This window comes from Hyperolius riggenbachi, chromosome 2, assembly GCF_040937935.1.
Source record: "Hyperolius riggenbachi isolate aHypRig1 chromosome 2, aHypRig1.pri, whole genome shotgun sequence".
In the NCBI taxonomy this organism is placed as follows: domain Eukaryota; kingdom Metazoa; phylum Chordata; class Amphibia; order Anura; family Hyperoliidae; genus Hyperolius; species Hyperolius riggenbachi.
Window position 1 is genome coordinate 63,474,118 of NC_090647.1, and position 15,302 is coordinate 63,489,419.

The 15,302-nt window shown below is 42.9% G+C and overlaps 1 protein-coding gene across 2 annotated transcripts in view; it reads left to right on the plus strand.

Annotated features, from left to right (window-relative positions):
* Nucleotides 1–15,302, plus strand: part of CNTN5 (contactin 5) — a 1,437,092-nt gene that overhangs the window by 1,220,982 nt on the left and 200,808 nt on the right. For both annotated transcript variants that reach the window (XM_068266844.1, XM_068266845.1), the window contains exon 16: nt 2,921–3,096. In XM_068266844.1, the coding sequence (XP_068122945.1) occupies nt 2,921–3,096 (176 nt within the window). The remainder of the gene's footprint in view (nt 1–2,920; nt 3,097–15,302) is intronic.

Here is a 15,302-nt window from a genome sequence, read left to right on the forward strand (position 1 = left end):
CTGCATGTCGAAACAGTTTTTGGTTCCAGAATTATATGCAAGAGAACTACTACTGTTGCTGAGAATGTCAAAATATATTAAAGATGAACTGTAGTCACAATAACATAATAAATACAATTGCTTTTATTATGCAATATTAATCTATAAATAATTTACCCAGATCTTTCCTCTACCTGATTTACTTTATGAAATGCATCACATTTAAGGCTGGTGAGTGATCTCTGATGAAAACTGAGAGTTGAAAAGCAAGTATAAAATTTACTTGATCTCCCAGAATGCTCTGGGAGGGAGAATTCCCCATGATAAACAGCCTAGTGGGAGGGCAGGGCTATATGTCACTAAACAGCATATATATAGCTTGAGAAAGGAGAAGAGAAACGGGCACTGTTGCATATAAGTCCCTTTATGGTGGCCGGGTTACAGAGTGGTTAGCGGTGGGGGGAAGGGTTGTGCCTGACAGCTGTTTCACAGGTATATAACCTGCTTCTTCAGAGGTTTCTGAAGAAGCAGGTTATATACCTTCGAAACAGCTATCAGGCACAACCCTTCCCCCCACCGCTAACCACTCTGTAACCCGGCCACAGTAAAGGGACTTATATGCAGCAGTGCCCGTTTCTCTTCTCCTTTCTCAAGACATTGTGGCATATCGGAGCACGCTGCAGGTAAGCCCACCAGTGGACGTTCCATCCCTGCCGCATACTGGTGCCAGTTTGCTTTTATTTTTACATCTCTACATATATATAACTATAGGGCAGCACGGTGGTGTAGTGGTTAGCTCTCTCGCCTTGCAGCGCTGGGTCCCTGGTTCGAATCCCAGCCAGGGCACTATCTGCAAAGAGTTTGTATGTCCTCTCCGTGTCTGCGTGGGTTTCCTCCGGGTACTCCGGTTTCCTCCCACATTCCAAAAACATACGGATAAGTTAATTGGCTCCCCCTAAAAATTGGCCCTAGACTACAGTACTTACACTACATAATATAGACATATGGCAATGGTAGGGATTAGATTGTGAGCTCCTTTGAGGGACAGTTAGTGACAAGACAATATATATATACACTGTACAGCGCTGCGTAATATGTCGGCGCTATATAAATACTAAATAATAATAATAATAATAATAGGAAATGTTTGATGCTGAAACTGGGATATTTCATGTAAAAGTCGGTATCCCGAATAATTTACTGCATTCTACTATATTTCGCTATGAGTCTTCTTCTAGTGTGGACACCTACAGACTGAACAGTAGTATATACTGTATTTTTTGGACTATAAGACTTACTTTTTTTTCTAATGCAAAATTTGTTAAAAAATAGTCACTGCATCTTATTGTATAGTCCAAATGCAGGGAGTTCCTGACTTACGAACGCCTGCCAATACTAACCTCCAATGTGCCACAATGTCGGGGACTCCCTGTACTGTGCCCATGCAGAGGAGGACACGGGGACACAAAGGGGCACAGAGGTGGACAGAAGGAGAACAGAGGAGGACACGGAGACACAAGAAGTACAAGGGAGCATGAGGTACAAAGAGGGCATAATCCACAAGATGCCCCTTCATCCAGCACCAGGATTAGTATATATTTTTGGTTTTGTCGACTAAACCTAGTCCTAGGTGCGCCATTGGTCAGGAGCGTCTTATAGTCCCAAAAATATGGTATATTTGTAATTTATTTCATTCTGTTCAAGAAGGTTGCTTGCGAATCCTATACTGGCAAAATACAGGCAGCATACAATAAAAGAAAGTGCATGGGGCAGTGGTGCTCGGATACCCCTTTTTAAATCCCGAATAGATTCGGATACCCAGATATCCGGATCCGAATCGGATATCCGAATCCGAACTTTTGAGGTATCCAAGTAGAATCTGATATCCGAACCCAATATCCGGTCGGATTCAGATATCCGGATGGAAAACCAGAAGTGGCCTTTAAAATGCTTCCAAAACGGTTTTAAAGGTAAAAAATCTCTCTCTCCCTCTCCCTCTCCCTCTCTCCTTCTCCCCTCTCCCTCTCTCCCGCTCTCCCGCTCTCCCCCTCTCCCTCTCTCCCGCTCTCCCCCTCTCCCTCTCTCCCTCTCTCCCGCTCTCCCGCTCTCCCTCTCTCCCTCTCTCTCTCTCTCCCTCTCTCCCGCTCTCCCCCTCTCCCTCTCTCCCTCTCTCCCGCTCTCCCGCTCTCCCTCTCTCTCTCTCTCCCTCTCTCCCGCTCTCCCCCTCTCCCTCTCTCCCTCTCTCCCGCTCTCCCGCTCTCCCTCTCTCCCATCAAAAGGGATTTTTGCCATTGAAGGTGATTTTGGCTTCTGCTCAGATATCTGAACTAACTATCCGCCTGGATTTTAGATAGGAAATCCGCGTTTGCTCGTACAGTGCTATTCTGATTTTAAAAAAATATCCGAATTGCTATTCAAAGTTCGGATAGTGGAAAAAGTATGGATTATCTGGGTAACTCGGATATCCCAAATCTTGCTGAGCAGCACTGCATGGGGGCCCGCTTCTCCTCTACCCCCCTGTTGTGCACAGAGAGTTCAGTGAGTGCTGTTATAGTTACCTAGTCTCTGTCCACACTGTATGGGGTGTCTTTTTTTCTACAGGCATCTGTGAGCTCTATGCTGCCACCATGAGGCTACTGATGACACAACATGCATCAGGAGCCAGAGGATGATGTCATTATAGAGAGCACAAATGCCTAGAGGAAGAAGAGACCCAATACAGCATGGACATGGACTAGATTAATATATCAGCGGTCCCATGAGCTTACTCTGCACATCAGGGAGGGGGACAGCGGAGTCTCGGTCCGGCCATGATGCGTACAGGGAGGCAGGGGTCTGGTAATGAAGCAGGGGGCACCATTATAATTTTGCTGGGGTGCCCAGGCCACTGATGTTACGTCCCTATATCTAGTATTGAACTCTGTTTATCTTTTCATTTTAGAACCAACAAAAATGGAGCTAACTCCTAAAAGAACTGAACTGACAGTTGGAGAGAGTGTTGTGCTCAGCTGTAAGGCCATCCACGACCCTCTGCTAGATGTGTCTTTCTTCTGGACCTTAAATGAAACACCTGTGGACTTTGACAAAGATGATGGACATTTTGAAAACATCAGAGCTGTAAGTGCTCTGTAAGATTATTAATATCATTGTTACTGGTTTTATTTAAAATAAAGCGTTAACATTTGTATAGTGATTTTGTCCAGTGGGACTCAGATAGCTATGCTGCAGCCACTTGCCTAAGAATTGCTTACTGGTTAGGCATTGATTCCAACCATAATTTAACCCTTGTCTCCCACATCAAACGTGGTGTCCGTAACCAGCATATTGTCCAGCCACAGATTTGCCACTTTGAAATGATATTGTAACTGTGTGATTGTAGATTCTGTTATTAATCACTACGGTATTTTGTTTCTGAGATCTGGGAATGCACTTGTTGGTGCCAGCTGGACTTTTCTTATCTAGTGCCTATTCACTGTGCAACAAAAGACCTGCCGCTTTCAAACTACTTGAAGGATGTCTGTTACCCTTCTGTTTGTTAAATACCACTAACCTGTTTCACATACTACATGCAGTTTCATTGTAAAAAGCTGTATTAAGGAATAGGGATGAACACAAATTTTGCATTGAAATTGGTAATTACGAAGCAAAATCATAACGCACAATTTCAGGGGAAAAAACGTAATTTATTTTGTATGTAATTGTAATCATTTATAATTTTGTGTCATTTTTGTGTAATTTTGTGCCGACTTTAGCAGTTAATAGCAAAGCATCCATACATGCTGTTGCCACCAAAATCGCTATGTAAGGAGAATAGTAGGTACAAGTAAAAAAAAAAAATATCAAAAAGATTTTGTAGTTTTTGAGAAAATTGATTTTAAAAATGCAAAGGAAAAGTGTTTTTTTTTTTTTTTGAACAGTAATTTCTCTGAGTTTAAAAACCACTTTTCTTTTGCATTTTAAAAATCGATTTTCCCCAAAACTACTGGGTCTTTTTGAAAAATTATTTTCCAACCCTCTATTACCTACTTAATATATGTATTAACCAGTTCGACCTATCTGGACGAGCTTCCTCGTCCAGATAGGCACTGCTGCTACCGCCGGCTCGTGCGCGCGATCGGGCGTGCTCCCGCTGCCCGCCGCTAGCCCCCCGATCAGTGAATGGGAATATAATTCCCATTCACCGATCTAACTTCCCCGCAGAAATACTGACGCTTTCTCTCCAGAGAGCGCGGTATTTCTGCCGCCAGGAAACTTCTCCCCAGCATTTTAGTTCCTGGATGCGAGATCGTTCACATCCAGGACTTTTTTCACTGTGGCCATCTTGTGGCCAAATAGTAAACTGCACCCACATACATTTTTAATTAAAAAAAATATTATTTTACATTTAAAATGAGCAGTTTCCCTACCACACCAAAAATTACCCACATACACTTTTTTTTATAAAAAAAAAAAATACAATTAAAAAACAAACAAAAACAACATAAATAGTTACCCAAGGGTCTGAACTTTTTAAATATGCATGTCAAGAGAATATGTTATTATATTATTTAAAATTATAAGCTTATAAATAGTGATGGACGCAAATTAAAAAAATGCACCTTTATTTCTAAATGAAATATCGGCACCATAAATTGTGATAGGGACATCGTTTAAACGGTGTAATAACCGGGACAGATGGGCAAATAAAATACATGTGTTTTAATTATGGTAACGTATATTAATTTCAAACTATAATGGCCAAAAACTGAGAAATAATGAATTTTTCCCGTTTTTTTCTTATTCTTCCTGTTAAAATGCATTTACAGTAAAGTGGCTCTTAGCAAAATGTACCCCCCCCCCCCAAAGCAAGCCAAATTGGTGGCGAAAAAAACAAGATATAGATCAATTCATTGTGATAAGTAGCAATAAAGTTATAGGCGAATGAATGGGAGGTGAACGTTGCTCGGATGCATGAGATTTTCGGCACTGCGGTGCTGAACCGGTTAATTTTGGTGGCAATAACATGTATGGGGTCTTTGCTATTCCCCACTAAAGTCGGTATGAAATTACACAGAAATTACATGGAATTACAAATGGTTACATGAAATCAATTGAAATGAATTTACAAATCATAATTACGTATGGGTGTAATTACGAAAATGTACGCAAAATTTTGCGAAATATTATTTAGCCGATTACGATCATCATTGATAAGGAACATGGCCAGGAATCTGCACAGTTTTCTCAGGCCTTTAGGGAGTTTTTAACATTGTAATATGAATTATCCTATTAATTATCCTATAGAAATGGAAATCCTATGGAAATGGAAAAAAGTATATATTTTGATAGCTTTTGCTTCAATTGTACCTGAAGTGACATGTGACACCATGAGATAAATATTTTGTTTGCAAAGGCCCAAGCCTACTTAGAACTAGCCTGTGTTCCTTTTTATTAATTTTTCTCATTGTGAGGGGCAAGAATCCAAATCTCTAAATGACAGATTTTTCATTGCAGTTGGACTGGAGTGGAACTGGTAAGGTCATTGTGTGGTTCACAACTAAACACATCTGAGTACAGGAAACTTGTGCATGCGCAGTATGGCTCTACTCCTACACGGATGGGGGTGCGTCTCTTAGAGCACAACTGAGAAGCCTTTGTAGGATATGTTTAGAGGGTCCCAGTGCGGGAACAGTGGAGTGGAGGATGATGGAGGAAACCTCTGGACAATCCAGAGACGTCCCTCTACTAAGGTCTCTAATTTTCATTTCAAATCCTGTTTCGGGTCACTTTAACATGAAGTAGATTGGAAAAGAGGTGAATTTGCATGATTGAAATTCACATTTCACACCACCTTCCCCAGCTTGCCAACCTCCGATGGAGTTCAAGCATAAAACTATGGCTGATGTCATTAGCATAGGCTGCGAGGAGTGATCTGTTTAATCCCAGCATCTAAATCATAAAACATGCACCAGAGTTTAACTTAACGACTTGATTTCCAAACATGTCACAAATTCTGTGTTAGGTTGCTAAGAAAGAACTTGGAAGTGCCTCTTGAAATAAAGGCTACACATTATATGCCATGGGTATGTATGATTTTGTAGGCAGGTGGTTCCTCACACTCGTGCACTGATCAGTTAAGCCGTGGGGGTAGCTGAGAATCAGTAATCCTTATACAGTCAAAAATGGTGTATTTTCCTCCTGTTGGGTACTTTCAATTGCATTCATATTTTTCCATAAAAAGTAGTCAGTGCACTTACAGGTGATTTACTTAAAGCATCAAGTCTTGAGCTGGGTAATGTAGAAACGTGAGTGACGCTACACATAGTCAAGCCAAGACAATTTCACTTTACTTTACCTTACCTACTCTACAGCACAATACCACATAAAGGTGAGATAAGTGCATGCATGAAATAGAGGCGCCGTTGTTAGTCTAAATGATAAATACCATCCTGAATTGGGCGCCAAATGAAAATGGAAAAGTATTTACAGGGGTAATGACGATAGTAAAACATCGGTATGTGTTACTGATATTTTACTACAGCTACACCTAACCCTACTCTAACACACAGCCCTCACCTCTCTGATGCCTAACCCTAAAACCCATCTTATTCATGTCTAACCCTAAAGCCCCCCTTCCTGACACCTAACCATAAAGCTCCCCTTTCAGATGCTTAACTCTAAAACCCCCCTTCCAGACGCCTAACCCTTAATCCCCCTTCCAGACGTCTAACCCTTAATCCCCCCTTTCTGGCGTCCAACCCTAAAACCCCCCTTTCAGACGCCTAACTCTAAAATCCCTTCCAGATGCCTAACCCTAAAAACTCCCTTCCTGGTGCCTACCCCTAAAACCCCCCTACCTGACGTCGCCTACCCTTAAAGCCCCCTTTCTTGACGGCTAACCCTAAATCCCCCCTTCCTAAACCATAACCTTAAAACCCCCTGTCTGATGCCTAACCCTAAAACCCCCCTTCCTGACACCTAACTTTAAAACCACACTTCCTGATGCCTAACCTTAACTGCCTTCCCACGTCCCTGTACCCACTGCAAATAACGTATATACAAAAATGATCCATTTCAAAAACAATACATTTCAGCATTTGAAAACGATACATTTCAAAATCATCATTTTCAAAACCAAAAACATTTCAGTTGGATGGGCTCAGCTCCCGCTATTTATCAGGCACCAAAATTTCTGCTTTTGGCCCCCATTAGCCGATATTTGCATTAAAGCGGAATATAACTCTGCATTTCAACTTTGCTCTAAAACATTATTTACAGTATATTATATGCAACCAGCATTTTTTTTTTTACTAGACCAGCATTGGAAGGGTTACACAGGGCTTTAAAGTTCCTTTAGATTTCTGCAGACGCATCCGAAGCTGAAATAGATACATTTTGTTTACATAATGTATCTAAGTGTTGAATGTGACTCATCTCTCTCACTGAGAAGGAGCTTGGACGACAGCCAAAGAGTGTGTAACTGTTTATCAATAGATACATGTAACTAAATAGAATGTATCTATCTGAACTTCTGCATATCTCTCCAGGACCTTTAAACCTCTGTGTTTAACCCTTCCTAAGCTGGTCTAGTAAAAAAAAATGCTTTTTGCATATAATATGCTGTAAATAATATTTTAGAGCAAAGTTGAAATGCAGGGTTATATTCCGCTTTAATGCCTATGGCAATGCCCAAATTGTCCGTTAGCCACAGGCACTCAAATTTCCTGGTTCCCGAGATAAGTTACTGTTTTTAAAGAAGGGACAAACTATCTGCAGACTGCAGCCTAAATCTACAGGGTTGCTGTGACGTCATAGCAACAGAACATGTTGTGAAGCTGGAACCTCACTACGTGTCTGCACAGCACTCTGCACCAAACTGTTGCCCAAGGAATCAAGGCTTGATGATGTGTAGATCTTTAGAGTAGGAGGGAAATATGTTCTCATGGATATCATTACTTAGATGATAATCTTAGCAGAGCCCTTAATATAAAATGCATAACATGAGTTTAAGTCTGCTTTTGAGCCATGAAGGTTACAAGTGCACAAGGTAAAGCCAAATCTCCGTATTAGAAACACTGTCAACGAGGAAAAAACTTTAATTTTCTCAAATTATTTTTTATTATATTATCATTATTTTTAGAGTTGGTTTTAACGGTAGTAGAAATGTCAGGATCCCGTATTTTAGGACAGACATGTCAAGTGCTCCTCATTTTTAGTAAAAGCAAGAATGGAAATACTTGAAATAAAAAACGGAAGCAAAACTCTGCCGCTTTCAAATAAAAGCTGTTTTTCTCCCACTCAAATATTTCCTTGACATTGTTATTGAACTTGGCTTCCATTTTTCTTTTTAAGCAAGCACGGCGCGCTCGTATCTCCGAGAGCTGAATATGTTTGAACCGGCTGCTATCAGGGTACAAACAATACAAAGCATAGCTTCAGTGCGCAGTCATAAACATAAAATGACAAACAATTTCCCTGCAATATTTTAGGTTATTAAAAAAAAAGTTGCAAGGACATTTTTCTCAATTTAACAGCCTTTTCAGCAAACAGTAGTGATTGTGATTATTTTTTTTTTCTACATAGGAATGATTTTTTTTACTAAGTCTCTCCTCAAAAACGTTTTTAAAATTACAATTCTACGGGCTCAAAGATACTCTGTTGACTTTCTTTTCAAACATGTAAAGTATATTTTTATAAAGGTTTACTTTTGGTCTGGTCTCTAATCGGAGGGGGAAAACAGCTGTTGTTAAAATTCCATCAAAATATTTGGGGCCATCTGCAATTCACTTTTTCTACTTGTTAACTCCTAGGTGATACTTTTCATTCTCTTTAACCACTTAATGACAGGCTGACTTATAAAAGCGTCCTGCTAGAGCCTCTTAATGGCTCCAGGGTGTTTTTATAAGTCAGACAGTGCTGCTGCCACTGTGCTTGTGCACCTGCGCACGTGCACGTGTGTGCTCCCACGCGTGCACGTGTGTGCTCCCGCGCGTGCACGTGCATGTGAAAATAGTGGGGGAAAAAACACCCCCCAAAAATACACCTTTATTTCCAAATGATATATTGTCACCATACTTTGTACTATGAAAATAAAAAAATCTTGTAATAACCAGCACAAATAGGCAGATAAAATGTGTAGGTTTTATGTAAAGTAGCAGTGTTTATATTAAAACCATAGGGGATGAAATTGGAGAAATAGTGTGTTTTTTCATTTTTTCCTTGTATTTCCCTTTAAAATGCAAAGAAAATAAAGCAATTACTGAAAACAAATATCAACCCCAAAAAGCCCAATTGGTGGTGAAAAAAACAATATATAGATCATTTCATTGTGATTAGTAGTGATTAAGCTATTGTCAAATGAAAGGGATGAGCACGGAAAGGTGAAAATCGCTCTTGTCCATTAGGGTGAAAACCGCCTTGGGGTGAAGTGGTTAAAGGACAACTGTAGTGGGAGGTATATGGAGACAGCTATATTTATTTGCTTTTAAGTAGTAACAGTTGCCTGGCAGCCCTACTGGTCTATTTGGCTGTAGGAGTGGCTGAATCACACACGCTTATCTTGTCAGATCTGACAATAATGTCAGAAATCTCAGATCAGCTGCATGCTTGTTCAGGATCTTTGGCTAAACATATTAGAGGCAGAGGATCAGCAGGGCTGCCAGGCAACTGGCATTGCTTAAAGGAAAATAAATATGGCAGCCTTCATATCCCTCTCATTACAGTTGTCCTTTAACCTCCTTGCCGGTCTGATTCGTTTTTCAAATTTTTTGTAATCATGTAGCTAGCCTAGCGCTAGCTACATGATGCCCCCCTCCCTGCGGCGTCCCTCCCACCCCTCCGATCGCCGCCGTTGCACTCACCCATAAGGAAGTCCCGTTCTGAACGGGATTTCCTTTGGGGCTTCCACCGTCACCATGGCGACGATCGCGATGACGTCACCGACGTCATCTGTGTCGTGACGTCAGCGGGAGTCCCGATCCACCCCTCAGCGCTGCCTGGCACTGATTGGCCAGGCTGCGCACGGGGTCTTGGCGGGGGGGCCCACTAACGCAGCAGGTAGCGGCGAATCGGCGGCGAGCGGCGGCGATCGCAGGTGACATGCAGCAAGCAAAGTGCTTGCTGCGTGATTAAAAAAAAATTATGTAAATCGGCCCAGCAGGGCCAGAGCAATCCTCCGTGGCGGGTTACCCCGAGCTGAGCTCGAGATAACCGGCAACGAGGTTAAAATAACTTCTTAGCATTTTACAATTGAAAAAATACCCCAACAGTTTGAGAAAAAGTACTATCAAAATAATTGTAAGTATGTTCTTGCTTCCTCGTGGCATTTTATGATAAGGACCCACATGCAATTAACTTTTCCTCCTGAGTTTTCTCCTAGGTGATATTTTCAAATCTTATGAATAAAATTTCTTTTAAACTGTCAGCAAGCGAGAAAATGCTCAACATAATTTTAATTGTACTTTTTCACCTAATTTTTGGTACTTTTTCAATTGCAAAGTGCTGAAAAATCATTTTAAAAAGAAGTTGAAAAACTGTCACCTAGGAGAAAACTCGGGAGAAAAAGTGAATTGCATATGGGTCCTTAAATGCCTTTTAAAACACCAGCAACTTAAAGGACTTACGAGCCCAAATAGTAAAAAAAAGTTAAGTACCTTAATCATTTTTAAATGCACGGAGGACGCCGTCCGCGCCCTCCGTGCTGTTCCGCCGGGTCCCCGCAGTCTGATCGCCCCCCGTGCCGCTCCCGACCCCACGGACGGGGTCGGGCTCCCCTTCCTCTCCCAAGATGGCCGCCGGAGCCGGCCGCGGCTGCGCAGTCCGCATACGCGTTAGTGCGGCTGCGCAGCTCTAGGGCCTCCCCCCCGATCCACGCACAGTAGCGTGGATCGAGGGGGGAGGCCCTAGAGCTGCGCAGCCGCACTAACGCGTATGCGGACTGCGCAGCCGCGGCCGGCTCCGGCGGCCATCTTGGGAGAGGAAGGGGAGCCCGACCCCGTCCGTGGGGTCGGGAGCGGCACGGGGGGCGATCAGACTGCGGGGACCCGGCGGAACAGCACGGAGGGCGCGGACGGCGTCCTCCGTGCATTTAAAAATGATTAAGGTACTTAACTTTTTTTTACTATTTGGGTTCGTAAGTCCTTTAAGCAAGAAAATAGTAAAAATAATTGTGATAGTACTTTTTCCCCAACTTTTGTGTACTTTTCAATTGTGGAATACTGAAAAGTTATTTTATAGAGGATATAAAATGATCTCCTAGGATATAACTCAGGATAAAAACTGTATTCATATAGCATTTGTTAATGTTTTTACAGTGTGTGTGTGTGTGTGTGTGTGTGTGTGTGTGTGTGTGTGTGTGTGTGCGCAATATGTGTGAGTGTGTGTGTGTTTGTATGTAGTGTGTGTCTGGTGTGTGCTTGTATGTGTCTGGTGTGTGTGTGTTTTGTGTGTGGTGTGTGTGCGTGATGTGTGAGGTGTGTGTGTTTTGTGTGTGGTGTGTGTTGGGTGTGTGTGTTGGTGTGTGTGTGTGTGTGTGTGTGTGTGTGTGTGTGTGTGTGTGTGTGTAATATGTGTGTGTTTGTGTGTGGTGTGTGTCTGTGTTTTGTGTGTGGTGTGTGTGGTGTGTGTCTGTGTTTTGTGTGAGGTGTGTGTGTTTTTTGTGTGTGGTGTGTGTGTGGTGTGTGTGTGTGCCTGTGGTGTGTGTGTGATTTGTGTGGTGTGTGGTGTGTGTGTGTGTGTGGTGTGTGTGTGTGTGTGGTGTGTGTGTTTTGTGTGTGGTGTGTGTGTGTGTGGTGTGTGTGTGGTGTGTGTGTGTGTTGTGTGTGTGCGTGTGGTGTGTGTGTGTTATGTGTGGTGTGTGTGTGTGTGTGTGTGTTTTTTGTGGTGTGGGTGTGTGTGGTGCGGGTGTGTGTGGTGTGTGTGTTTTGTGTGGTGTGTGTTGTGTGTGTGGTGTGTCTGTGTGTGTTTTGTGTGGTGTGTCTGTGTTTTGTGTGGTGTGTGTTTTGTGTGTGTGGTGTGTGTGTGTTTTGTGTGGTGTGTGTGTATTTTGTGTGTGTGGTGTGTGTGTGTGCATGTGGTGTGTGCAGGTCCAGTGCTACCATAGAGGCAAAGGGGGCAATTGACCCAGGGCCTCAGAGCCTGTAGGGGCCCTCAAGGTGTTTCCCCCACCTTAACTGTTGATCCCGGGCCTCTGCAGAGTCTTTGGCAGAGTAGTGTTTCACCTGTGCTGGCAAGCAGGAGAGATGCTACACTGCCAGAGACTCTGCAGGAGCCCAAGGGAGCACAGTTAGGTTGGGAGGTGATTGGAAGGGAGAGTCAGCAGCCGGCTCAGGAGGGAAATCTGCCTGCATCAAAGGACCCCTAATGCCACTTTTTGGTTGGGGTTGTCTCTTGGGGGGCCCCTGGGATAATTTTGCCCTGGGGCCTTTTTTTTCCGCTGTCCTGAGAGACACAGCTAAGGGAGCTAAGATAAAAAGCTCTTTGCACAGTTGTTCTAAAGACTGCACCTGATAAGGAGTCATACATAGTTTAGATTAGTAAGATTGGTAGACAGTTCCTAGCAGTAAGGGCGCTCAGCTGGTCTGCAAGGTTTTTTTGTTTTTTTTTAACTCTTCTTCACGGACTTCTGTCAGTGATGTCATCCAGCTGCTCCCCCAGGAAGCCGCCCAGTCACGCAGGGCTGGCTGATGGAGAATGGATTTCTAACGGGGAAGGCGAAAGGTATGTGTGATGTGTGTATATGTGAGAGAGAGCAGCAGTCAGGGAGACAGGCTGTAAAGGCTTCTGTACTTCCCCCTACCCCCCTCCACTCCTAGTACTGATAAGGACCTAGACTTAGAGAAATGACACTGCAGTGTCCTAATGCTGCCATGCTAGAGTAAAGGTAGCCACACATCTAGCGATGATGGGCATATTTCACCAAGAGACAAATCTCTCTCTAATCCAATCTGATTAGAGAGAGATCTGTCAGGTGCCCATACACCTCAGACCGATTCCCCATCCATTTTAGCATGGCATCTCTTGGGAATCAGACAAGTCCCCTGCTTCTGCTGCATCCACCGCAGCCCCCTAGTGTATAAATGTGCCCCCCAGTGTGTATTTATACATAACCTGTCCTGTGTTGCCCACCGTGTGGTGCCCATCTGTCATCCGCTCCTCCATTTGCGCTTCACAAGCCGCTGGCATTTAGCACGCGTGACATCACACATGCGTCACACACTATATGCTGGTGGCATGTGAGCCAGACATGGAACAGGAAGAAGCTGAAGGTGGATGGGCACCGTCTGGTAAACGACACAGGACAGGTAATGTATAAATGCACACATGGGGGCTCATTTACTGTATACACTTGGGGAAACAGCGCCAGGGTTTTTTTCGCATCCATCACTCGCACCACTTTACAAAGTACATAGTCATGTCACTGACTGCCTCCTGATGAGCTCACTTTCTAATCTCTGCCATAGTCCTAATCTAATCTCATACCATATTATTATTAAGTATTTATCTAGCACTGACATCTTCTGCAGCACATTACAGAGTACATAGTCATGTCACTGACTGCCTCCTGATTAGCTCACTTTCTAATCTCTGCCATAGTCCTAATCTAATCTCATACCATATTATTATTAAGTATTTATCTAGCACTGACATCTTCTGCAGCACTTTACAGAGTACATTGTCATGTCACTGACTGCCCCCTGATGACCTCACTTTCTAATCTCTGCCATAGTCCTAATCTAATCTCCTACCATATTATTATTATGTATTTATATAGCACTGATATCTTCTGCAGCACTTTACAGAGTACATAGTCATGTCACTGACTGCCCCCTGATGAGCTCACTTTCTAATCTCTGCCATAGTCCTAATCTAATCTCCTACCATATTATTATTATGTATTTATATAGCACTGATATCTTCTGCAGCACTTTACAGAGTACATAGTCATGTTACTGACTGTCCTCAGAGTAGCTCATAGTATAATCCCTACCATAGTCATAGTCTAATGTCCTACCATATTATTATTATTATGTATTTATATAGCACTGACACCTTCTGCAGCACTTTACAGAGTACATAGTCATGTCACTGACTGTCCCCAGAGTAGCTCATAGTATAATCCCTACCATAGTCATAAACAAATATTTTTACTATAGGATTACTATAGGATTGTTTGGGAGAAAACCAGTTGACTTATTAGTATGTTTTGAAGATGTAGGAGAATATGAAGTCTCTGAATGAAATCTGGGCGCACTTATATCTGGCTTCCTATATTGGGGGAACCTATACCTGGAGTGATACTGGGGGGCCCTATACCTGTACCTGGCTACCTATACAGGGGGCACCTATAACTGTCTACCTATTATGGGCACCCCTATACCTGGCTACCTAAAACTCATAGCAACAAAAAGACTTCAAGTGATCTACACTGCTGATGATCACTGTATGCGTGCCAAATGCAGTCCTGTGGATCAGCTCGCTATATACACGGAACAATAACGGAGATGTGGCCAACGGGGGGAGGGGCGCACTTGGGCAACTCAGCCTCTGTTGGTGGTAGACCTTCTCCCGGCCCTGTGTGTGTGTTTTGTGTGTGGTGGAAACAATATGTCTGTAAACAATAGTCCGTAAACAATATGTCTGCTTCCATGAATCAGGAAGTAGAAACTGTGCAGATTTATTTTAGGATTGGTATCAGCTGTAACAAAGAAATGTTTTTTGTTTAGCGGTTATTATGCTGTTGTGTGTCTTTTAGAGCAGAGAGGAGTTCTGAGTTCAGGTCTACTTTAAATGTAGCCAGAAAAAAACTTGATATCAAAATCAAAAGATTACCTTGGTGATGCATTTACAGTAGATTTGTGCTGTTTTTCTGATGTGTTTGGAATTATATCTCCTATTCATTGAGACAAACAAGAAAACATTACCTGTGCCCGAGAAGGTCGCGGTGTGTTTATCACCAAACAGCACGGTACGTCCAATTAATATAAAAACAGAGGTGTGGAGGTGAAGATGGTACAGGCAGTTATCATAGCATGAGGTAGAGGAAGTCAGGTAAACTCAGGCCGCAGTGCTGAACTTCATCCATTACAGAGACACTCTGCTGATCTACAGTGCATCTGCAGAGCGAAGGAGGGAGGGGCACAGCTGGAGACCAAGCCAGTTCTTTATTTATTATTTTCCCGATGTTTGTAAACATGTAACCACTGCAGGATCACAGGCTTACACCCCCCTAGTGACCAGGCCATTTTTCATAACACAGGGCTGTGCAGCTTTGTACAACTAAGCACACAAATTAACGTTACCTCCTTTTCTTGTCCTTAAAGGACATTCTTTTGGAGGAGTCTGAT